General features: G+C 38.9%; 1 protein-coding gene across 8 annotated transcripts in view; it reads left to right on the top strand.

Moving 5' to 3' along the window:
- QSER1 (glutamine and serine rich 1) overlaps positions 1–26001 on the top strand; it is a 49148-nt gene that overhangs the window by 2147 nt on the left and 21000 nt on the right. For 5 of the 8 annotated variants that reach the window (XR_012675753.1, XM_075163245.1, XM_075163240.1 and 2 more), the window contains exons 2-4: positions 16293–16405; positions 17682–17846; positions 21088–24798. Coding sequence is in view for 7 of the 8 variants with exons in the window: in XM_075163245.1 (XP_075019346.1) it covers positions 16293–16405; positions 17682–17846; positions 21088–24798 (3989 nt within the window). In the remaining variant the exon portion in view is untranslated. Of the gene's footprint in view, positions 1–16292; positions 16406–17681; positions 17847–18983; positions 19110–21087; positions 24799–26001 lie in introns of those variants that run through there. The other 3 variants (XM_075163243.1, XM_075163244.1, XM_075163242.1) reach the window with 3 other exon arrangements.

Genomic DNA, 26001 nt, shown 5'->3' with positions numbered 1-26001 from the left:
TGGTTTCAGTGGAAGTTGGTGACATTTCCTTTCTGTATTGCTTGTGCTGATTCTCATCATCTATTGAGGATCATGCCATCTATTCCATGAGGAAGGTTTGGATTTTCGAGGTCATTTAAGACTATGTAGTGCAGGAGCAAGAGTGGATCCCTCTGGGATCTTAGAAGAAACACAACTGGTTGATGATTATTTTCTGTATTCAAAAAAATCCCCTGGTTTCAAAGCATAACTTTAGTCATTTTAATGGCTGCTATATTGATGCAATATTAATTGTATATTTTGGGAATTCCTTAATTGAAATGGCATGGAGAACAGTCCCAAGACAAGTACCGTGCAGAAGCTCATTGGATCAATGCCTGCTACCTTTACCAATCAAATTGTTAATCAAAAAAAGCAAATTAGTATTACTGAATCCATTCTTGATAAGACAATATTTATGCTATACTTTAGGAAGCAATGTCAAGAAGACCTTGCTTTCAGTTCTTAAAAGTTTCATCTCGAGACTGTGTAGATGGTGATGCATGATGCATTTTAAATGTGTTGACTGAAATGTGTTTTTTTTTTAACTGTAGCAAGGGCAGGGAAAATACCATGAATCATATTTTGTGCTTGAAGTTCTGTTCAGGTTCTTAGAGTTCAGGTCATTTTAGTAAGAATTAAAATACCCTGTAAAAATTAAAATACCCTGTCTTCAGTAAGATTTAAAGATTTGAACTTTGTTGGACGCAATGTTAAATACAGTCTGGGCTTGCATAGGTGTTTCTGGTTCCTCTATCACTGATAACATTTGTCTTTGTATGGATGGAGCCAGTTGCTGGGGAATTGGGATGCAAGAGTCATGCCTATCACTGCCAAGGCTTGTACCAGCTGGAAGCAAATCGTAAAGGTATAAATATGTACTGTAAGGGAAAATGCTGTCAATGTTCTTGACTTGTCTTACAGATCACTTCACGTTTTTCAAAATGGTGTTTTTGATTGTGGTTGACAGGTAGTCATCTAAACAGCTGAAGCTGCATTAGCCTGATGTTAAATTAAAAAAATGTGTGTCATGTTCGTCTGGTACTTGCTTGAAAAGAATTCAGCCTTTAGGTGATATAGATAACAATATTTCATTCAAATTTTATTTCATATTTATGCTGTTGCAGGCTGTGTCATGGCAGGCTGTGTTCCCTTTGTGCGGAGGGCCATGTTCACAGTCTCAGCTCATCAAAATGATTTCTCCTCCCTACAAGCATTGCTCCTGTCTTCCTGCGCTTAACTTCAGCCATCTGGTTTTTATCCTGCTCCTTATTTCTTGCAGGCACTGTTTTGTCTGTGCAATGGCACTATTCCTATCAACTGAAAGGAAATGTGTGGTGAAGTATTATAAGGACATTGCTACCAGGCCTGCTGTGACATAACTTTTCCCATGGAATAGGAGAAGATAGTGAAACGGGGATGGGAGCTGGTGGAAATCACTTGAATCACTGCGTTAACTGAGCAGAGATCGCTCGCACTGAAGAATGTGCTTGGACAGTGCAGCCATGGCAGCCCTGTAGCAGGGGGCTGAAAGGGGTGCTCCTGTCCCCCGCGTTCCCCTTCTCCCCTCCCCCCCCCTTTACATAGGCTGTCAGCATCTTGAAGGAATTTCTGATGGTTCTATGGGCACACTGCCATTTTTGACCTTTTTCTGCAGCTTACTTCTGTGCTGAAACTGTCTCTTTTTGTGGCACAGTCTAAAGCTAGTCCTGTATTGAAAGCAAATATGTATGCCATGCTTACTTGTTAATTGCTCGAGAAAAACGTGGTCTTCAGAAAACAGGTGAACGTGTAGTAGTTTGAGAGACTATCATAACTGCTTGGAAAGAGAAATGGAGATAGGTGATAACGGATGAGGTTTCTGGTTGAGTATATGTCTGACTTGGGGGTACTTTTAGGGTTATATGCGGAGAAGGATTTTTACTAGTGGAGGGATCTCACTGTTCTTGTTTGGTTTTCACCTCAGCTCTAGGACTCAAATCTTCTGCTATATGTGATTGAATGTCAGTCACAATTATTTTGTTGTTGTTTTAAATTTTATGGTGACCACCGTGGTCTCTGATGTTTCTTTATGCCTGGTAGTCCTTGTCCATCTCTGCCCTACCCAAGCGTATGGGGTTTTATATGATTTAATTCAAGATGGTTCTTTACAATAGATAACACTGACATTTGGTTAGTGCAGCCTATATTTATAGCAGCTAATCTAAGATAATGAGTTAGTTACAGTGATATTTCATATGCAAAGTTACGTAAGTGGGAGACTTAAACTTTTATGATAAATGGCTATGATGATTTTTTTAACTTGTATTTTTGCATAGCTGTCAAACTAATGCTTATTGTAACAACTGTATGATAATTGTGATTTAATTAAGGCTCAATTTTAAATTCTGATGGATTTTTGCATAGCTATAGAAACTAAAAGTGCAGATAGTGTATTTTAGAAAAGCGTAGAACATTTTCTTTCATCAAATGAAATTGTTCTGAGAGGTAAAAACAATGTTTGTTGTTAAACACGTTTCGTACAAAAAATTCCCTATGGTGTAGTATTTCAAATGTTGAAAGGTAAAGCTCATAAACTCTGAATATATTTAGAACATTTGCTATTGAAAGAAAAGACACAGAAGGATTAAATAAACTTTATAAACATATAAAAAGGTAGGTCATTATAAATTATGACAGGAAGTTTGGTAAGATATTAAATCTGAAACATTTATACACACAAAATAACACACAGGTACTCTACAGTGTAGCACAGATACCTTACAGGGACTTGCTAGCTTTTGTTGGTCTTCTTTTCTTTTTTTTTTTACACTTTCTTGTTTTAACCTGCATTCAGTACACACTGAAATAACAGCTGTGACAAGGTCAAAGATTGACTGAACAGAGAGGCTGAACACATTCTTCCTGTATGCCCCTCAGCTTTTCTCAGATGTAGATGTATGGTCATCTTGTAAAATCTTTGCTAAAGTTTCAAAATGAGCCAGATAGGCTTGTTTGGATTTATATGCTGCTTACCTGTCTAAGATTTAACGACGACTTTACGTGAAGCATTTTAAGCGTTTTATGTCACTTTGATGCAGTGAGAAATGGTGACATAGAGCAGTGTGCGGAAGGAACGAGTTGAAACTTAGTCTGAGGGTGCAGTTACATGAGATGGCTGAACTCTCTGCTCAGGCTCACTGCTGCTGAAAGGGGCTCCCTTCCTCCTCCCTTGCGTTGGCTCTGGTGTTTGTGTAACTGCACAGCGAGCTGATCTAATTTGTTAATGCATGAGAAAGCTAACCTGACCGAGAAGGTGACTAGCTTTCTCTTGAGTTGGAGAGCTGTACCTGTGCTGTCAGCCAGGAATCCAGAGGTGGCACCAGGGGATGAGCAGGGAGCAGAGCTGTAAGGAGTGAGCTGCGTGGCCTCGGCAGGAGCTCTGCCCTGCAGTCCTGGGCGGCTTTTAGATGGGCTTAGCCTTGCAATGTCACTGTCTTCAATGAGCGTCCCACCCAAATGGTACTGCCTGGTTCCATACCGAGAGCACTTAGTAAGTGTCTGTGTTAGTTGAGCGCTTGACCTCTCTTGAGATCACCTAGAATGATATTTCAAATGTGAGCCCTTTCCCATGGAGCCAACAACTTCAACACAGGTTGCTGAATATGTTGTTCTGAAAGAAAGGGGTTTTGTATTCTTCCACCTATGCAAAAAGTCTTTCAGTCCCATATGTGTATTTTACCTTTCATCCTGTTAACTTTAATTGTAGGCGTTTACTTTATACTGCCAGAGAACAACCTTTTCCCTTTGTTTCTTCTGTACTTTTGCCCACCTTTTATTTTTTCTTGGAGATGCTGTTGATTCTGGCATGATGCTGTCATAGGAAGGAGGTTGTTTTTAGAAAAATCTTTGTTCCTGTCAGGAAAAAAGCACCTATGACTGGATTATATTCATTCTAAACAATACTAGAGCTCCGTATAGAGCGGGTGTATTTTCCTTGGATTTTTTGATTTCTTGTATTTAGTCAAAGCACTCACAACTTTACATGTCAAAAAGTTATTTTGTACGAGTGCCTATTCCATACATTAAAACCAAACCAAAACAACAACAAAACCCAAAAAACAGTTAAAAGGCAACACATTAGTAGTCTCACTTCAGACCTTCCTTAGCAGCCTTAAGTGTGACAAAAATAACTTTGAGCAGCATGCAGGGTTCAGCCTTTCCAGCACAGCGTTTCTTGCGGTACCATGCAAGTGACAGAGAAAGGAAAATTCTTAGAATTTTTAAGCAAATAGGAATAATGTGCTCAGAGAGAATGGAGCTCTTAGTGATTAAGTACTAGATTTACTTACTCACTGGGCAGATTTCATAGTTTTTGGTTTTTCTTCTGCTACTCCTGTTGCCTCCCCTTGTTTTATTACTCTGAACGGGCTGTTGGGGATCAACAAACACTTACAGTTATAGCATCCTCAGAACCTCTCTGACCATGGGTTACAATAAATAGGGGCAAGAAGCTTTTGTTCCTGAATCTCTGCACACTTGGACTTTCTTATTCCAAAACAATTCAGCAAGAACCTACATATGTTTAGACAAGCTTTTATTTGCCCGCATTGCTTTTCTTGTTTTTCATCTTCCTTCTACATGCCTGCCTCTGTTGCTTGCTTAGGACTTGTATAAGTGTAACCAATTACACTTAGCAGGAAGAAGGCACCCTTAGGCATCCTTATCTTAGAGTAATAGTATTTACTTAGGAGGATACTAAGGAACATTTATTCCTTAATAACCCTATATGAATTATACTTGGGGCTGTCATGCATCTAGATTTCATTGGAGATAGCCCTCTTTTTCACCTGGCAGCATTGTGTGAGAAGACTTTGAGGGTTCTGGCCCTTCATCTAGCGTTTCCAGATGTCTGGCAACTTGTTCTGAAAGCTTTTGGACATCCAGAACATGCCAGACTAATGACCACTGCGCCTGCATGGTGTGTGTGCTATCGGGCTGGTGTTCCGTGGCGATACTGAATGTACCAGCATGTGCTGCACGTTCCATGTTGCACTTTTTTCTGACCAGGAAATCCCTTTCAGAAATATGGCAACTTAGTGTTTCACACCACATCCTGTTTACTCTCTCTCTTCTTCGTGTTAAAAATTCCAGTGCTAGACAGTGAATAATCCTTCAATTCCTATGTTCCTCCCATTTCATTATTCTCTATTGAGCCTGCCAAGGATAGGATTTCTAATAGGTTTTTCTTGATTGTAAACATTTACTATACAAAGAGTGATCCTAGAAAACTAACTCCTTAAGACTCTCAACAGCAGCCATTTGTTAACGACCTTCAGTTGTTGCTGGAACTGGTGACTTGGAGCTGATGCTCAGTGCTACTGAAGAGAGCTGGGATTTTCTTCTTTTCCCCTCCAAAAAACGCCCTTTTGTTATTCTCTTTAAAAGGGAATACAGGCTTTTCACCAATTAAAGGAATTTTTTAGTTTGTGTGTGTGTACAGTTTTGATCTCTATTAATACTTGTTTTTGTTTAGACATCTGCCTGAATGTCAGGAAATCTTAAATCAATACCTGGGGCATATTTAAGGAATTTATTTTATATAGTGAAGTTTTTCCCATCTCAAAATAAATGCCGTGTAGCTGTTACTCTTTTTCTACAGTTTTGAACAGTGCACGTTTTCTAGTTGAAGCATTCACAAGCAACTGGGTTCATATGGTACTTTTAGCTAAACAGTAACTGGTGACAATGTGGTATCCACGTTTCTTCCAACCTCTTTGCAAAGTTAAAAATGTAAATTTAAATCTGTTTTAGGATGAAGAGAGCACTGATGAATAGGTGTAAGAGCTAAATTCAAGGAGTGTGCCAATTTTCCTTGTAAAAGTAGGTAGTAACACCCCGTGATGTTTCCTTTAATGTAAAGGACTCTTGCTGCTGCATTTTATGATGAACTGTGTGTTGTTAATATGTTAGATCTTTCCTGGGCACACCTCCTAAATTGGGATAGAAGTGGTGTTAGTCATAGGGATGCCTCCTTATTGACTCTAAAGGAGCTCATATGAGCTGCTTAGCCCTTGTAGTGTGTACTGGACATGTAGGTGTGCTGGAATACTTAAAGAATATTTAATGGCCTTGAATTCTAGGCTGTATGAATGACCAAGGATAGTAAGGTTTGTGGTCTCAAATGTAGGCAGATGCCTTGATTCTGTGCAAGTTCTGCAGCTGTGAGCCGTGAAGCCACTGATCTTCACAGTGGTTCAGTATGTTGCATACTGAGCTCTTAGAAATTTTAACTTCATGAAACCTTCCTTATTTCAGTACCGAGTGTTTGAAACTCGGTTGTGAGGGTTGACCTCTTTTGTAAATCTTAGTGGGCTAGTGTTTGTGCCTTAGTTTACCAAGGTTAAAGGAGAAGATATTTCATGGGTTATGGAATTATCATAGAATCATAGAATAGTTTGGATTGGAAGGGACCTTTAAAGGTCATTTAGTCCAACCCTCCTGCAATGAGCAAGGACATCTTCAATTAGATCAGGTTGCTCAGAGCCCCATCCAACCTGACCTTGGATGTTTCCAGGGATGGGGCATCTACCACCCCTCTGGGCAACTTGTTCCAGTGTCTCACTATCCTCATTGTAAAAAATTTCTTCCTTGGAATCATAGAATCTTAGAATCATTAAGGTTGGAAAAGACCTCTAAGATCATCGAGTCCAACCATCAACCCAACACTACCATACCCACTAAACCATGTCCCTAAGCGCCTCATCTGCACGTCTTTTAAATACCTCCAGGGATGGTGACTCAACCACGTCCCTGGGCAGCCTGTTCCAAGGCCTGACCACTCTTTCAGTAAAGAAATTTCTCCTAATGTCCAGTCTAAACCTCCCTTAGCGCAACTTGAAGCCATTTCCTCTCGTCCTATCGCTAGTTACTTGGCAGAAGAGACCAACACCCACCTCACTGCAACCTCCTTTCAGGTAGTTGTAGAGCACGATGAGGTCTCTCCTCAGCCTCCTCTCCTCCAGACTAAACAACCCCAGTTCCCTCAGCCGCTCCTCATAAGACTTGTGCTCCAGACCCTTCACCAGCTTCGTTGCCCTTCTCTGGACACGCTCCAGCACCTCCATGTCCTTCTTGTAGTGAGGGGCCCAAAACTGAACACAGGATTCGAGGTGCGGCCTCACCAGTGCCCAGTACAGGGGCACGATCACCTCCCTGCTCCTGCTGGCCACGCTATTTCTGCTACAGGCCAGGATGCCGTTGGCCTTCTTGGCCACCTGGGCACACTGCCGGCTCATGTTCAGCCGCTGTCGACCAGCACCCCCAGGTCCTTTTCCTCTGGGCAGCTTTCCAGCCACTCTTCCCCAAGCCTGTAGCGTTGCATGGGGTTGTTGTGGCCGAAGTGCAGGACCCGGCACTTGGCCTTGTTGAACCTCACACAGTTGACCTCAACCCATCAATCCAGCCTGTCCAGGTCCCTCTGCAGAGCCTTCCTACCCTCCAGCAGATCAACACTCCCGCCCAGCTTGGTGTCGTCTGCAATTGTAAAGTGCTTCAGGATTTGGTAATGAAAAGAGGTGTTGCCTAAGACGGCTCTGTCGGTCAATAGGACATATGTATTTGCACTTCTTACCTCTTTTGTGATGAATATCTCAACTTCAGCATCATCTTTTCCGTATAATCGGAAAAAAAAGGGCTTATTAAGAAATGGGATATCAAGCATTCCTATAGTATCCCAAAGGTAATACTCGAGCTTGCCACAAAATATGGCACTGTAATAACTGTGGGAGGATAAGGGTTGAGAAGCATTTTGATAGCTGAAATGAATTGTATTTTTAATAAGGCACTGGTGTGGCTAAGCCGCATGTTGAGATAATGCTCTGCTGATTTTTATATTTTGAAATAAAATTTTATTATTAAAAGTAATGAAATCTTTTTGTGCGTATCTCGGCCAACCATAATAGAGGATTATGCTGTGTGCTCAACCATTAATGCCGTGATGATCTTGAGAAGATTTTCAAATATCTCCAAGTACGCTTTTGACGACAGAATAGCATCACATATTGGAGAAAAAGTGCTGGATTTCCATTACTGCACGTTACAAAAAATCTTTAAAATTGTGAGTAAAGCTCTGTAGGAGAGAAGTATTACTAATTAAAAAAAAAAAAAATCACAGCTATTCTCTCCATGCTGGGTAAAGAGAACATTCTTTCATAGAGAAAAGGTAAGAGAAGAGGATAAATAAATGTAGTGACAAAATAATCCAGTGCCTCAAAAGACGAGAAAAGAAGATTGCAGTTCTTTCCATGTTGTAAGCTACACAGACCATAATGGGTACTTGTTTTTCTGCAGGGAGCAGTAGAGTAGAAGCTGTCAGGGAAGATGTGTGAACCCCCAAAACATTGCTTGACGAACAAATGGCTTGAAATTATTTCTGACACTGCATTATAATATAAATTGGGTGGTGAATGTGGTCATATCAGTGTCTGTTTAGATGTGGGGAGTGGTGATACTGAGTTAATGAGGACTTCAAAGTTAGGCATCAATATTCAGAGCAGGAACACTGGAAGCTCCTCTCCAGACTTTGAAATCTTAAAAAGTGCATCAGGAGCTCAAAACTGGCATTATTATAGAATGGTTTAGGCAGGCTGCAGCCCTGTTACAGTAGAAAAGAGGAGGGGGAAATGGGTAGGCTGTGAAGAGCTTCTTAACTAGTACAGCGCTTTATGGTCAGTTTTATTTGTAATATTCAGATCTAAACATGGTTGGCATTTTTTCCTGTGGGATGTTTTGTGTAATCCTTGAAAATTCCTGATAGGACACGGAGGGGTTTCCAACAGAAACCTGCCTTGGTGTTGCCAGCCCCACTCGCCCTGCGGGGTAACGGCCGGAGGGATTGCAGTGGTGTGGGGCTGCCGCAGCCAGGCAGTCACCCCCACTCCTGCAGCCCTGCTCCTGGGTATGCGGCAGTGAGCCTGAAAGCCCTGGATGCTCCTCCACCTTCTGGGTTCCTGCTAGCGGGCGGGAGCTTTGGAGTTTCTCATTAAAGGAATTTGAAGTAGTTCATATTTAGAATTTTAATTCTAAATTTAAAATACTTTAACCCTTTTTTGCCTTTTGTTGTGTATCTGGTTTTTGTAAGCCACAAAATTTCTTTTAGAAAGTTGCTTTGGTTAGGCTACTGAGAATTTTAGTCAAAGCCAAGAGAAACGGTAGCGATATAAAAGACAAGTTTTTGTTAAATGTACTGCATTTCATCCATAGATAACCTCAGCAAAAAGGTAATTTACATTGTATACCTTAAAAATAAGAACATGAGGTAGCTTGTCCAGTCCTTCCATAGTAACTGAAGTTGAAGTTTATAAATAGCTCATTTCTATCTGAGTATTAGTTTTCACATACATAGTTTTAAGACATAGTTCAACTGATTTTTATGAAAACAGAATTATAATTGTCTTTGTTATTAAGAACTCCACAGGTTACTTAATCAGACAAGCCAGCACTTGCAGTCAGGTATTGAAGTACCAGTGAGACTGTGTTGGCTTTCCTGAAGCGATTTTGGATTTTTTATTTTTAAAAGGATCAAGCATAAAGAGTTCAGACACTTAACATGGGAATAAAAGGGAGATGGACCTTTTTTGCCATAAAATCTTTTTCTTCTCTTAAGATACGACATGTATTCAGGTAAAGAACCACAGGAACAGCATAAACTTTTGGTCATTCAGGCAGTTTCCTGCATGTAATTTTCTACCTCAAAATCTTTCTTAAAGGCTCCTATCTCAGCTCCTAGAAAGTTAGAAAGTAATGAGTGTTTCCTCTCACAAGTACCTTGAGGCAGTCGTCAGGCCACGTGGTGGTGGTCTCAGCTGTGCTCTTGGTGGCTCTGCATATGAACTGAAGTGGGAAATTAACATTATAGCTTCATCTTTAATGAAAGAGTGAAGGGTGATTGCCTCTGGTGTGTTACGATCTGATATATTCTACATTGAATATGTAGTCTGTAATTTAAAAGAGAAGAATGTGACATAACCAACAGACAGTTGAGATTGTCAACTGTGTTTTGCTGAAATACCATAGTACTGGAGTCTGATTCTGTATTTTCCATCTTTCTAAAAGTCATCTTTTATCTTGAAGAATAATATTACTAGATAGTTAATAATCCTTTAAAATATTGGCATCTATTTATTTTTTATGTGGTAATTCAAAAACAAGCCAGGCAAATGCTAAAGATGTATGCAGTTCCCAAAGGAATGCTCTACAAACCTTCTAAGACATATTACCTTTAGAGATGCTTTTCTTCTAATTTCTCCGTGGTGGACTTTATTTTGCAAGTAGCAGATTATTTTTTCCGTTTGTCATGTGGATACTATAACTGTTCTAGACTGTTAAATATGCTTTCTCTTTGGGCAAATGTCGGTTGAATCTTCAAATGTTAAGGATTGTCTTGTCTTGTATCATCTTATGAGAGGATCAGGGGAATTAGATGCAGGGAGTAGGCTGGTTTCCATTTTTTCCCAAACCTGCCAACATTTGCAAGCTTTGAACCAACTTTGTTCTTGCAGTGTCTTTTTTTTTTTTCCCCAGTATGCCTGTGGCTGGGAAATAGAGGTGAAAAATCACATTGTATACATTTCTAAATAAATATTTTGCACTGAAATGAGTCTCTGGGCTGAGCAGGAGTTTGTTTTCCTTTGTTTCCTATTGGAATTAATTTCTGAAACATTTTCTGTTGTCTGTACGGGCTTGCTTTTAAACTTCCAGAAGTGCATGGCCTGTCCATTGGACAGGAGTGATTTGATGTTATTAACAGTATTAAACTCATTTAAGTAGCAACTTTCTTTCTAGGCAAATCCCTTTATGATTCTGCTTTCTTAGAGTCATTGCTTTTTAAAAATACAAGATCAAACCCATTTTTTGATTAAATATATCTACCTATAATATTGCTTTTAAATCTTAATTTTATTCTGAGCTGCAGATAGATGAACCTTAGATGCTGAATTACATTCTAGTCAGATGGCAGCAAATGGTGGTGAACTCCATTGGGGTTAGAATGGGCAGCTGAAGCGCATGCTGGCTAAAAAGCCATTTACCCTCCATTTTATCTGCGTTAAATTCAAGTAATGTTTCCAACTAGTACTGTTCCATTCTGTCTCCATGGGATGCTGTGAGTAAAGGCAAATTAACAAAGCTAAATACTTAAGCAAAATATTAAATATTGTATCTAATATTAAAACAAGTCTAAATACGAACCTGCCAGCAGATAATGCAAGCTGGAGCTGTATTTTACGTGTTTAAAATCAAATATAGTGGACAAAGAGATGTAAGCTGCATATCAGTTTATATACCTTATATTTAGAACAGTATTTTTAACATTTAGAAATGTGTTTGTCATTTTCGTGGTGTTTGGATCTTAAGCGGCTTTGCTTTCGGCCTCTGGCTGGAACTCGCTATTGCATAGCTAAGGAGTGTGTTGAAGGGAGAGACTTCTTTGCCAAGGATCTGAACTTTGGGGTAGAGGGGGAAATTTGAGTAATATTTCCCCTATTTCGCACATATCTCAAGTCAGATAAAATGCAAAGTGAGAGTTTTAAGGTATTTCCTTGTCAAGTATGAGGCTATCACTATTTTTTTTAATCTCCTTTTTGGTGATTTAATTAGAAGTGGTCCCTATGGCTCGTCATCTCCCCGCAGGAGTCAGGAAGCTCCTCTTGTTTTCATGTAAGGTCGAACAGGCTGCCCAAAGTCAAAATCAAATCGTTTCCCTTGTCTGCCTCAGTTCTGATCACTTGTATGGTGCGTGTTGTTGCCTTTTGTTGCGTTGGGTTTGGTTGATTTGGATCTCAGACTTGTTAGCCTGCGCAGGAGCCCGAGGTTGGGGTGCTGAGGCTTCCCCTCTCGTGTGGCGGGAGCGCTGGGCCTTTCCAGTTCTCCTGCAGCCAGGAGTTTCCTGCAATTACTTGTCTTGTAGGTGTCCGGTTTCACTTTCAGCGCAGCCTGCACCGTTTGAATACTTTGAAAACACTCTGTGATTTAGTGTGGTTTTTTAGCAATTTTCTTTTATATCACAGGTAGAAGTTACAAGTGTCTAAGAACAAAAGAACAAGGTATTGCACCCAGAAGTATCCTTTGCTGCTTAAAAGTCCAGGTCTGTTTTTCACGTAGGCATTATACATTTTCCTAGAGCTTGAGTAATTGCTGTTACAAAACTTAAAAAAAAAAAAAAAAAAAATCTTAAAAATTGCGAAGCTCTAATGAAAATTGATCTAGAAAATAAAGTAGAAAGATGAAAATGCCCTCTTTCCATGTAAACTAAGATACTTGTTTAAGGTGTTTTTGTTCCTGTATTTCATTCTGTATGGATGCCTAGGACAGCAAGGTTATTGAAGAAAATGAGAGAATTAAAAATAAAGGCTTACTTGTATGTCCAGTGCTTATTGCAACTAAATTTTGTTTCCTTGTATAAGTGATCCTTCCATCTGAGTTTGAAATTGAGAAATGCATCTATCACTTGCGTAAAGCGCAAACCAGGTAATTGTGTTGGCAGGTGAGGAGGGTGGCGAGTGCAATGTAACCCAATAACCTTTAGCAGTTGGAGACCTGAATTCATATGAAACTATTAGATTGAAGAATGCTGTGGAAATAAATTATCATAAGAATAGCAATATAAACAGATATGTGAAGAGCTGATTTCAGGAAAGACTTAATATGGGCTAGCAAAAAGGAGTTGTAAATCAAGGTTGAGGTATTTTAGTAACAATTAAATGCAAAAGCTATACATTTTCTAGAAATTCTACTGGAGAGGTAATAATCTTCTGTTAGCCCAACTGGTGGAGCTGAAAAAAACAGATTAATATTTGAGTCGTTTCACTTTCATTGTCATAAGGATTTTTTGATTGCATCATTACAGCAATGACAAATAATGATGGCTCTTTATAGAACATCTCTAAAAGGACACTTAAATATTATATTAAAACTGAATTGACCTTTTCAATGAAAAATACTTGGGAGGAAACTATTTTCTAGATTTGTATGTCAAATTTGTATTCCTGTCTAGCAGTAATCACTCCATTGTGCAGTTAACTATGCCAGTAGAAGTGAGAAATCACTGTGATGTATCAGTGCTAAGGGGGAAGTGTTTTTGGAACACTATATAGCAACTAATGATAACAAATAACAACGTACCAAGTAATGCGAATGTGTTTCTTCAGTAACTAATCGGACATTTCAGTATAAGTGAGAACTCATGTGGAATTTTAACAACTTGGAAACCAGAGTACAAAAGGCTAGACTAGATAGCCATAATGTTATTTGCCACGCTTAATGTATTTTTGATACGTGAATTACATGCTGTATGACTTCATCTGTTTAAAAGCTAAATTTTATAAAAAGAAACCCTAAGGCAGTAATCTTCTTTCAGATTGCTGTGCTTGTGTTTAGGGTAAGCTTATGTAAACTGAAGGCATATATGCAGGGTTTTTTTGAGATAAGAATCTACATACCAGCAACTAGTAATTATACAATAAACAATTAACTGTTCTAATAAATACAATGTTTTTATTGAAAGACAGATTCATTTTTGAGGTTGCGGTTGCATTAACTATGACCTGGGAGTTTGTATTTAAAAAAAAAAAAAGTCATCATATACTTCGAGTATTCTTGTGATGCTCATAATTACTAGAATTTTGAGATTCTAGTAAAAAGGTCTTTGAGATACTAAGTCTAGAGGTTATTTTGTATCCCAGTGTTAATTCCAGCGTCCTCCAAACTTTAAGTTTCTTTTACAAGTTGCTTTTATCTTTCAAAGTGTTCTGCCTCATGTCTACAAGCGTGTGTTTTAGGCTGTCTTGTAGTCTTGTGTGTACTGTGTGTTTCCTTTACAAAAAAGGTGTTTATTGCAAGGGAGTGAAGTGGGGGAAGTGAATCACAATCTTCACCAAACAACCAGAATAAATAGAAATTTCAAATTAAAACAAACAAACAAAACCCCACCAAACCAGCAAACTAATTTTTCAATTTCCCAAGTTCTGTGGTGGTTAATTTAAAGTAAAGTTCATCCACATTTTGCTTATGACCTCCTACTGTGACAATGTAAGAGGAAAAATGATGCAATTACTTGATGTAATCTGTACCGATTTCTGTACCGTTTTTTGCGGGTCTCACCTCATCTGGAAGTATGTTTGCTGCAAAGTGTTGGCCTGCTTGCCTGGAACACCACTACAGTGCCAAACGTGCCTCTCAGCCTGAGAATACCTGAAACAGGAAAAGGAAGGTGTTCCACTGTATGAGCGATATATGTAGTTTGCCTTCATAGTTTGCCTTTTAAACGTATATGAAAGCAAAGTCAGCATCACATACTTTTATGTAGGTAAATGCTTTAAGAAAACTTGAAAGTAAAACTGAGTAAAATCTATTACATCATGTATCCTAAGTTTTATGTTTTTTCTAGCTATGCAAGTTTGTTCAAAAAAACCAAACCACCTTAACTTCAGAATTTGTCTTGTAAAAATATTTACATTTAAATTGGCTTTATTACATGCATAATGTTTTATGTGCAGAACACTACTGCAATTTTTTTTTGTCTGGAAATATTAGAATTTTTTAATGCAGATTTCAGTCAGCATATAATAGAATAGTTGCTGATACATAGTGTTGAACTGCGCAAGGATCTGTCCTCTACAACATAAGCACGTCGATGTGCTGAGTCTGAATTGAGGTTTGGCTATTCTCTAAAAGGTAATTATTGCTGTGAAAGGTGTTAAAGTGCTAGACAGTGACTGCAACTGAGAAAAGCAGTAGCTGAGGTTCTTTGTTTTTTCAAAGGATTTTTGTTCATTCGTTATGCTTGTGCCTTAGTCTGGCATGCTGACTATAGGAGCACTGCTATGCTATAAGCAGCTGAAATGGAAAATATATCCCCTGTTAGTGCATCTCGGGCACAGAAGTTAATCTAGGCGGCTGAAATGTTGTGTCCCTTCCAGACAGGCTCTTGCTAGTTCATAATGTGTGGAGATCACAGTGCTCTTACAGGCTCATCAGATCTCCACTGCCTCCTCTTGTTGTCTTAATGAAAACGAAGCAAATCCAGTAGTGTTGCCAATTTTTATATTATTATTTGGTGACTTCTATAAAAGTTTCCCATGATGTCATGATTCCTGGCATCAAGTGTTCAGTTTTTCCCTTATGCAGAGTGACTGCCCCCTCATCCCAGGGGATGAAAGACGGTAAGGGAAGTCTCCCTTACAGCAGTCAGCAGGGAGGGTTGTGGGTTTTGCCGTTTGGGGTTTTTGGCATCTGTTTACAATTGAATTTTGAACTTAAAGCAATCTCACATGTGCACTGGAGTAAGTAGCAGCTACCTATAAACTTAATATCCAAAAGGCAAGAAGAGAAGAAGATAAATGGTTACTCGGTCATGCTGGCTTTTATTTTTTCCATTTGACAGGTGCCGTACGGAGCTGAATCTGTAGAAGCTTGAAAACTTTGGGGTTTTCTTTTGCTTCCCCCTCCTTTTTCTGCCTTTTAAGTTGGAAATCATTAGCACTTTTGACAGGTTCCTAATGTTGCTTGATGTTTAGGTCGCATTTCTTTTTCTGCATTATTGCTTTTTCATGGGCCCAGAGGCTGCATATTTTCAGTTTGCTTCCATTAAGCCTGATTAAAACATCATGTTAATTTAGATGACTCATTTCAATACGTTAAATGAAAACTCTGGATCATTAACTTATATTTAATGGTAGGAGGTCTGAAGACTGAGATTTGTCACTTGCTAGTGCTCTCACTGTCAATTTTGTTAGAATCCTACCAAAATTAACAAAATCTTTAAAAAGCTATTGCTCCCACAGCTTCCTAGACATTCCAGCCTTTGTATTAAATGTGGTCCTGTAAGTTTTAATGGAATCAGAAATTGAAATATTAAAGTGGGCGTGTATTTGTAGTCATCTGTTTTGCAGATTTTACATCAGTAAATCATTACAAACAGTGTCCATCCAATGCTTCTTACAGTTGAACTAGGAAGACCTCTGTCTTTCTGACCTAGTCCTTTGTCAACTGTGATCAACTTTGATTTTTGTAAGGGTGTTTGGGTTTTTTTCCCCCTTTGGCTCGATAGGTTTTGTAGTACTTTTTTTAACTGCTTAACATTTTTAGGGACGTCCTGGCACAACCACATCTTTCAGACCTTGGGCTTGTGTTCTCTTTTATTTCTGCAACTTTTTAGCTTGTGGTTGGGATTTCATAGTTGTACTTTGTTTCTATAGCTGTATATTTTTGTTAATAATGTTTAATTTCTTCCTTAGCTTAAGCTATGGAGGAGGACATTCATCACATTCAGAAACAGATCTTCTTCACAGACAGACATATACAGCTTCTCATCAGCTTCCTGGATACTCTACTACACACCATCCTACTGGTAACTGTCCATATCATGAGATTACAGCTTAAATAGCTAAAGAAAAAAAAAAAAAACTGTTACATAATTTAGATTCAAGTTGATGGATTTTGTAATCAGAGGGAGTTTGTCATGCAGGTGGTGGCAAGTGGTATTGGAAAAGCTGAGTTTGTAGTAGAAAGTTAACAATCAGTTGTTAGCTTTTATCAAAATGTAAGTAGAAAGGAAAATACAAGAGGGGGGTTATGCTCAATAACTTATTGTTGGTTCTTAAAGAAACTGCATTTATTCTTTAAAATACAGCTTTTCAGGATTTGGCCTACGCATAAGGGCCAAGCATTAAGTAGGCCTCAAAGCCAGCTGCAGAAATCGTGCCAATTCTTTTAGACTAAAGCAAATAGCAAAACTAATGCAAGTTTGAACACACTGTTGCTAGTACTTTTATGTGCAAACTAAGACGTAGTGCTGGGGGAAAGTTAAAATTTGCTTTAAATAAGTAGCAGGTTAGGTGATGTTACATCTGCATCAGGATCTGTCTGTGATCCTGATGATACTCTGTCTTCATGGCAGAAGCATGACCTTTTCACGCGCGCTTTGCAACCCAGTTTCTAAGGAAAGATATTTGAGCTCATGTGCTGGCTGGAATTTGCAGTCTCTTGACTAGGGCCTCGATCAGGATGATGGAGGGTCAGAACTGCAGAGAATGTTTCAGGGTGTAGACCCTGCAGTCTTGACAGAATCTCAGTTACTCAAAACTCTGGATCTCTCCAGTGCTTCCCATTGAGCCCCCTGCTGTTGAGAGGTGTGAGCAATGCGGAACACACAAAGGTGTTTGTTGAAACAGGAATGCCACCAAAACCCCTTTTCTTGTGCCAGTCTTGCAGAGAAGTCCAAACTGCTACAAACTGCCCAAAGGGGGAAAGGTTGATACAGAGAAGTTGAACCCGTTTCAGAAGGAATTCTGAATGTTTAAACAGTTCATGTAAAAAGTGGAACAGTGAATCTTCAAATGAAGGAAGAATTTTATTGGTTGACCTGAATACTGGTTTTAAGCATCATATTTGACATACATTTAATAATAGATTTTAAAATGTATACTCAAGTTCCAGTTTATAGTTGCAACACTGTTAACACAGTTAAACACTGAAAAATCAGTGCACTTTAATAATATTGCTAATGTTTCATAGGTTAGTTTTAGTGAATTATGAATGTATATCCTTGTTATTTGATTGAGCTTCTTATAAGTTCATCTGAATTGTCTGTTTGTTTTGTTTCATTTCCCTCCACCCTCATCTAGGTCTTTCAGGAATATTTGATACCAGTATGCACAGTGCTGGAAGTAACACTAAGGAAACTTCTTCAGTTATGAATTTTCTCTCTGCTATTGAGTCTCGTACTGCTCAGGCAGTCTCTTCAGGATCTACCCTTTTACCACAATTCAGGGCTCCTTCCTGGCAGACAGGTGAAAAATTTCTCTTGAAATAAAATTTTGTAATGATTACACTGCATGTTTGGGAGAATTTGAAACAAAAATATCCTGACCAGCTGAAAAGGCTACATGTCTTCTACCTCTTTTCCATTTCGGTATTTAAAAATCTCAAAATCAATGAAATTATATTAGCAGGACAATTATATTAGAAGAAGAATTATATGAGCGGAAGTTCTAATTGTTTAGAAGGAATTTAGATGTGTAGGATATTATTTTGTCTAACGAGTCAAATGTATTCTCCAACTTCGTTTGGAATTAGTCTCACTAACACCATAAGCATATTCAGGTACCTGTACACCCTAGCAGATCTTTCATTCTCAAACTCTTCCCTGTCATAGTTCTTCTTCTGTGATATTACTACTAAAAGTCTGTGGATAACTTCAGCCCCTTTGTACACAGAAGTAATGACCAATGTGTTCTCAAAAAGAGGTACATGTCGCATAGAAATAAGGGATCTAATTTACAAATAAACAAACATGCCATCTTTTTTGGCAGACTGACTGCCTCCTGTAAACCTCCCCCATCTGTCAAGCCTTCTGTGCAGATCAGGAAACTTTGCATATTTTGTGCTTGCTACAGACAGCCACACCAAGACAAGTGTTGCTACTGCATCTGTGGGTAGCTTCAAGTTATGCTTAATCTTATGTAGTGATTATGCAGCCGTGCAGTGAATCACATCTATTTGCTGATCTGACAGAAAACGTTTGGGTGGTTTTTTTTTTTCCTTTGGTGGGATGGTTTTCCACTGTATCAGCAAGCTGATCTGTGTCTCAGTGCAGCTGTATGATCGCTGGTTCTGATTTAGGGGAGGAGGCATAAGGTAGGAAGAGGGAACAGTTTTAACAATCGTTTCGTTGACCGTTTGCACTTGGTGCATTAAGTGTAATGTGCAGCTGCATTCCGTGAAGAGCTACTCAAAAAGTTGAGAAGAGAGAATGCGGCTTTTTATTCACCTTGGCCAAAAGCAGATATGTGGGAGCACAGATGAAGACGCACACTGTTAGTCTGTCAAAAAATCTTAATATAAATCAGTGGTGTTTAGAGTTGTGATGACCCATCGTCACATCAGATTGTCAGCTGGGAAGAAATCTTTTTTTTTCTTCGTCCTAGCATTTTCTCCATTGCAGCCTGCCTAACAGTGAATTGTGAAGAATGGGGAGACATGCTGTGGGTCGGGTTTGATGTTGATACCAGTGATTGAGAGACTTCTCAGTACTCATTACTAAGAACTCATCAGTAAGCCCATTTTCAATATTACCAGTTCTCTGAGCTTTCTGTTGTCCTTTAATACTTTTGCTGCTTTTCTGTATCCCTCAATCCTCCCAAGTGTCTTTTAAGAGCTTTGTCTTCTACAAACTTTTTTGATGAGGGAAAACAAGTGCTCTTCGCTCTTCAAGGTGACCTTTCTTTAGAAGGGCTTTTTACTTTGAGTTTTTCTCCAAACCCTGCAACTACTGATTTTGGGGGGAAAAGAAGAACAGTGTGTTTGTTATATTGTCCTACCAAGTCTTCCTTTGATATGTGGGTTGTGTTGTCAGTGTTCTGATTTCTTAGGGTAGTGGGGGGTGTCTGTGCACACAACTTACTACCTTTGCCATACCTTTTGTCTGCTCCTCTACAAAAGTAAAATGTAAAACCCAGCAGTTCTACCATAATAGTGCTTCTGTGACTGGCTCTAGTTTGGTTTAAGAAATACCTGCATAGTAGGTGGAATGGAAGAGAAGGGAAAAATACAGATTAGATGAGAAATTAACATCTGCAGTTAAAATAGGTATAAATTCTTCCCCTTCTTTGACGCTTCCGGATGCCCCTACCTTTGTATTAGTGATAGGGATCAGTAAAAGAGAATCCAGTTGTACATGATGTTGCAGTTTTTTAGAATAGGGGAAAAAAAAGCATTAAAACACTGCTTATGCTTTCTTACTCAGAAAGACCTTATTGTTGACTCATGAAAAATACATCGGCATTCCTTCAGTATCATGTCTCTTCATATCAGTTTGTCTTGAACTGAAAGGGAGAAACAAAGAATTTATTTCGCAGATTGATTTGAAACTTCCAAAGCAATTGTGTGATTAAGTTGCGATCTGTTTAAGAGGACTTAATATATTTTGAAATTAAAATTGATTTTTTTTTTTTTACTGAAGTATTTGTCCCAAAACAAGCTTTATTTAATGAGAGGTTTTTTTTATTTATTCTTAAGTGATCCAAAGCTAAAAACTGTTTTAGGTATCCAAGAAGAACTGAAAAAGGTCAAATTATACCAGTGATTTTAACTTTTTCTGATTTACATACCCTTGTAAATTTCCCAGTGGAAATTGATGCCTTTACAGATTCTTTTACAAGAAGTTTAAGCCTCTCTGAGAATAAACTTGCCTTCTTCACTTTTGTTCATAGATGCAAAGGAATTTCACACTCCTATTTCAGTTGGAGTAGTGTATTCTGTTGAGAAATCTTGTTTAAGCCAGGATGTCATACCAATGTCCGGATACAAATAAGTAATATTATACCTTTCAGTTGGATAGTTGCTGTTGCACTGTGCAGATAGTTGCTGTCTGTGGGTATTTTGGACTCTCACTTTAGAAAGCATACAAATCGTATTTATTCTTTGTATTGAAAGTCAAAGCCCTCTTTTAAGAAACACGTATTGCAAAGTGTATAGGCCATTAGCTATTTCACTATAAGCTCTGAAATGTTTCACATAAAGTGAGTTATAAAAGTATTGGTGAGGGTAAATGTAGGAGATGAAATTGCTCCTCTAACTGTATATGTATTACAATTGGTAAGGTGTCATTTTGCCTTTTTACTGTATATAAAAATGTCCAGGGCTTTTGATCAGTTGTCCTCTACTATGAAAATTTTTTTAAACTGAAATAACTAATGAAGAGCCTTCAGTTTCAAAGCAGAATTAATCTTGTACAATTTTTTTTTATCCACAATTTGCATCTTAAGGATAAGAGTTTTTTCCCTCAGCAATTCACTGTAGGTATAATATTTGGAATTCTTAAAAAAACCTGTGCTTCCAGTTTGAAAATTACCCACAATAAGTGCCTCCCTCTATGTTTTTGTCGAAAAGGGCGGTGATTCTAAAGAAGGTTATATTTGTAAATGCTGTAAGATCTTACAATTAAATGAGTTATAGAAATGCAGTGTGTTGTAACTTGTAAAGCTCCCTTATGCTCTTTTTTCCTTCTTGTTTTGTTTTTGGTTTTTCCAGGTATGCATTCCTCAACAGCCACAGAACTATTTGTTACTGGAGCTTTGCCAACCTCTGGAACATTTCCACCAACATCTGCTTTATCAGCATATCAGCATCCCAACACTTTCAGCAGCAGAAGCTTTGCTACTACCCCTTCTCTTACTCTTCAAGATACTACTTTCAGTGCTACATCAAATGGTCTCTTAACTACTCATGATCCTTTATTACAGATTAAAACATCGCAAGGCACTGTTCCAACTGCTTTGACATTTGAGCGCTTAGGCAGTTCTGTTTTAAGTACCAGTATACCACCTCAGTCATCAACATATCGTTCTGCTCAAGAATCTGCACCCCATCTTTTACAACCTCAATTTAGTTTGTTGCCTTCAACCCTTGGAGGAGCTCAGCAGGTTTCTCAGGCATATAGCACATCTGTCTTTACTGGTTCCACTGCTTCTATCGATAGAGCACTTCAGCGAGAATGTAGTGTTATTAAACACCATCAGCGGCCTTCAAGTACTCAGTCTGTTCAGGCTCAACTGACTGTTTCACAGCATTCCTTACACAGCTATTTAACAAGTACAAGTGGAGTTAATTTTCAGGATACATCTAGGCACTCAGCACTATCCTGCAGTCCAGTTGGAGATGTTACTCAGGTGAGCAATGGAGGACCACAGCAGAAGACTTCTCAAGTCTCAGTGGAACTTGCTCAGTCGTACACATCTGCAATTCCATCACCTGGTTTTCCATCTGCTTCCACAGCAAAAGTGAAAAACTGTTCCACAAAGCAGCCTCCAAGGTCAACAAAGACTCCCAAACCTCAAAGTGTTGCTCCCACTGTGCAGACACAAAGCTATGCCAAAACTGCACAAAACCAGAGTTCTGTCATTACAGGCCAAGCACAGATCTATTCTACAGCACAGCTCCCAAGCCTCTTGTCGGTCAGCCAGTCCCAAAACTATGTTTCATCGCAGGCTCAGAATGTGCCACCTGTTAGTCACTCACAGGATTTCTCATCCAGCAAGGTTGAGAAGCTGCCCTCGCTATATAAAACGTTGACTTTTTCTGGGCAATCGCAAACTATTACTTCTGATAGTCAAACTCTAAGTTACTCCTCAGAGGAGCAGGTATTGACTTCAGTTCCAAATGAGAACTACTCTGGGCAAACAAGGGAACTTTCTTCAGTCAGCCAATCTCAGAGCTACTCTTCTAGTCACTCTCAGGGTTTATCTCCAGTTAGCCAATCCCAAGTTAGTTTTTCATCTCAATCACAAGTTTTATCAGCTGTTAGTCCTTCAGAAAGCTATTCTTCAGGGCAGTCTTTAACATTAACATCTCCTTCTCTTTCCTTTAATGCCTCTCCTCGGATACAAACTCTTCCAGCCTCGAGTCCTAATCAGAGCTATATTTCTTTACATGCTTCTCAGAACTCTCAGTCACAAGAATCCTCCTCTCCGCAGTCTCAAAAGTTTTTGCCATCTGTCCAGTCTCCTCCTTTTGCATCCCCAGCTCATTCACAGGCACTGCAGAACAACAGGCCTTCCTCAGAAACAAAGTCATATGTTAAAAGGAAGTCTGACTCTAATCTGTATGCCTCATCAAAACAAGAGGAGGAATTATCAATGCAGGATATGCAGGCATTGCAACAGCAAGCTTCTCTTGAATCTTCCACTCAAAGGCTAACCGATGAGGAAATCAATGCTCAGGATGCATCCTATAGGGTCTCAAAAGCAGATGACAGATACTCTCAAAGTGTAATCAGAAGTAACTCTCGTCTTGAAGATCAAGTTGTTGGACTTACTCTTCAAGGAACAAAAAAAGATGAAAGAATGATCAATTCTGTAGAACAACTTTCTCAACATATTGGCCATATTACTAGCCTAAGCCATGATATAAAAAAGACAGCCAATTTAATGCAAACAACACAAGTAACTGTGAGTGCTAAAGAACTAAACCAGCAACATTCTCTTATGCACAAGGTACATGAAAGTAAAACTCAAGAACAGCAAGGCCAAGTCATTAGTACACCATCGCAGGTTCAACCTCATGCTTTAAGGCATGGTCATCAGCTGTGTTTGCCCAGCGCGCAGGTACTTCTGGAGTCAGCCTGTGACTTGCAGATTCTTCATCAGTCAATACTGCAGTCGGGTTTAGGACAAGCAAAGGCATCACCGCAAGTGCAAAGAATACAGAGTCCTCAACAGGTGACACATCCATTCCTTCAGATGGATGGTCATATTATTCAAAGTAATGGCGGTCATTCTCAGCAACAGCTTCATACTCAGAATTCAGAAGTAATGAAACTGGACATTTCTGAGCCCTCAAAACCACTACAGCAACATTTGACAACAAAAGATCATTTTACTCAGACAAATCAACACGATTCAAAAAATCAGTTTGTTTCTCTAAGTTCAATATGTTTCCCAGAATCTATACTTCTCAGTGATGAGAGGAATATATTATCCAATGTAGATGACATCTTAGCAGCAACAGCAGCAGCGTGTGGAGTGACACCATCTGACTTTGCCAAATCAGCTTCTAATGAAGAGGAAATCCAGTCTGTTGAAAATAGGGAGGAGTCTAAAACACAGTTCCGGTCAATGGATGTAAGACATGTGTCTTCTGGTTTCAGTGCCTCACCTACTGTAGTTGGAAAGCCAGCAAGCATAACTAATATTTCTCTGAATGGAGGCCAAATTACTATAAACCTTACACCAGTGTCAACAATACAGACAAAAACTGCGAACCTTGATCAACAACACATTGAAACTTCTGACCAAAATGTACCAACAAGAATGACCTCTCCCGCCGTTGGCCCTGGTCAAGAGGAGCAAGAACAAGGGTCTGTTCCAGTCAAGAAACAATCTAGCATCAACCATGAATCTGAAGAAGATAACGATGCTTCTGCTGATGGTACACTGAATGCAAGAGAGGCAGATTTTGTTTCAAGTGGTAAGAGTCTAAGTGAAGAAAGTGCTGCTTCAGAGAATGATTTTAATATGGGTGGTGATGATGGTACAGTAGCAGGTAACCAGTCAAAGGGTCCGTTGCAGCCACTATCTGTGCCCCAAAGTGGAGATGGAACCATTAGTAGAACTGAAGAAGAATGCCAAGATGTAATTCAAGGGAACCTTCAAAAGAAAAAAAGCAAAGGAAAAAGCCAAAACAAAAATGCTGCAGAAGATGACGGTGCGATTCAGAAACAGGTGAAAAGAAGTGGACAGTGTAAACGTCAAAATTCAAGAGGAAATGACTCATGTTTGACATACTCTTCTCCTGTTTCTGAAAGTTGTTATGATACTTACCAGCATCAGGAAAGAATGAGGCAAAAAATTAAAGAAGTTGAAGAAAAACAGCCTGAAGTCAAAACAGGATTTATCGCATCTTTTTTAGACTTTCTAAAGTCTGGGCCTAGGCAACAGTTTTCAGCTCCAGCTGTACGAATGCCAAACAGGACTAGGCGACCAGTTACCCAAATAGTTCGTGCCCCTTGCCTACAGTCCTCTGCAAAGCCTCAGCCAGCAGCAGCAGCAGCACCTGTAGCTGCTGAGGTTAGTGGAGAAAGTCCAACCAAAAAAGTTGATGAAGAACTTAAGAAAAATTTAGAAACGTTGCCTTCATTTTCTTCTGATGAAGATGATTCTGTGGGGGGTAATCACGATCTTCAGAAGAGTATCTCTACTGCATTGTCAGCCCTGGATGATACATCTGACAGAAAGAACAAATCAGGTAAAACAGTTACTACAAGTGCATATGTTGAAGGAGATTTCTGTAGCTGATGGGAAAAAATAAAGAATAATTTTAGTTGCCTTCAGTTCAGGTAAAGGTTGGTTTTAGTTTTAATCACAGCCATAATTAAGAGTTCTGTTTAAAAGGTGTGTTGACTATGAACTACACTAGTGTTTTCCACAATTAGGAAATATGTAGATAAACTTCTTCATGCTACTTAAGTAGGACTCTTCTAATGCCAAAAAGTTATTTAGCCTGGAATTGGAATAAGGTGTCTGTTCTCTTCTTCTCTGGCTTAGAATGCTAAATATGATTTTCATCTGGAAACCTCAACAAACCATCATGTCAGAGGTTTTAAATCTCTTTATAAAAAATTCTAGCGAGAGAACATATTAATCATTGCCATCAGCAGAGGTTAGGTTCTTCCTAGGTAGTTAAACATGCACTTTCTGTGATGGTAAGAGTTGCACAGAATACGTTTATGAAAAGAATTTTTGCACTTGTAAACTGAGCACTGGTTTGGCTAGTCTTGTCCAAGATGGGAATCATTTGACTTTGATTTCAGCTATATTAATCAGGAGTTTTGTAGCTTCATGTTGATAGATTGCTAATGAAAGAACAAAATCTGGGAAGGGTTCTATTGGGCAGGGAGGGGCAGGCGGCAACCACTGATCACAGTAGTAGTGAAGTTTTCCACACACTTTTCAGTTTCACTTGTATTACACCTATGCTGTCAGTTACAGTTAAAAGCATCAGCTTTTAACTGATGCTGCTTTGTTTTGAAGTATTTTCAACATACAGCATATTTTTGCCTAGATAGACCTTTTCAGTGAAGTTTTTCTCTGGTAAGCAATTAAAAACTATCCAGCCAATCATGTAACTGTACTAAGTCAAGAGAAATGCTGTTACCTTCCAAAATAATCACAGGGAGAAAATGAAACATTTCTTAAACTCTTCTCAGGACGCATGACCCGTGGGCTGGTTCTTAACAAAATAGAATGAAGTAATTTTTTCTCTTTTTAGATTAAAGGAGAGAAGGAGATTTTTTTTTTTCTCTAGGGGTGACATGATTTACTGAAAAATGCGTACCACAATTGAACTTAAATTGTAATAATCAGACCTAAAATACTGGAAAAAGTTCTGCAGAATATATGATATACTAAACAATACTTCATCTTAATTACCGTTCTGTTTTCTTTTGTG

This window comes from Calonectris borealis, chromosome 14 (genome assembly GCF_964195595.1).
Source record: "Calonectris borealis chromosome 14, bCalBor7.hap1.2, whole genome shotgun sequence".
NCBI lineage: Eukaryota > Metazoa > Chordata > Aves > Procellariiformes > Procellariidae > Calonectris > Calonectris borealis.
Note: the sequence above shows the minus strand (reverse complement) of the source record. Positions and strands in the feature narration are given on the sequence as shown.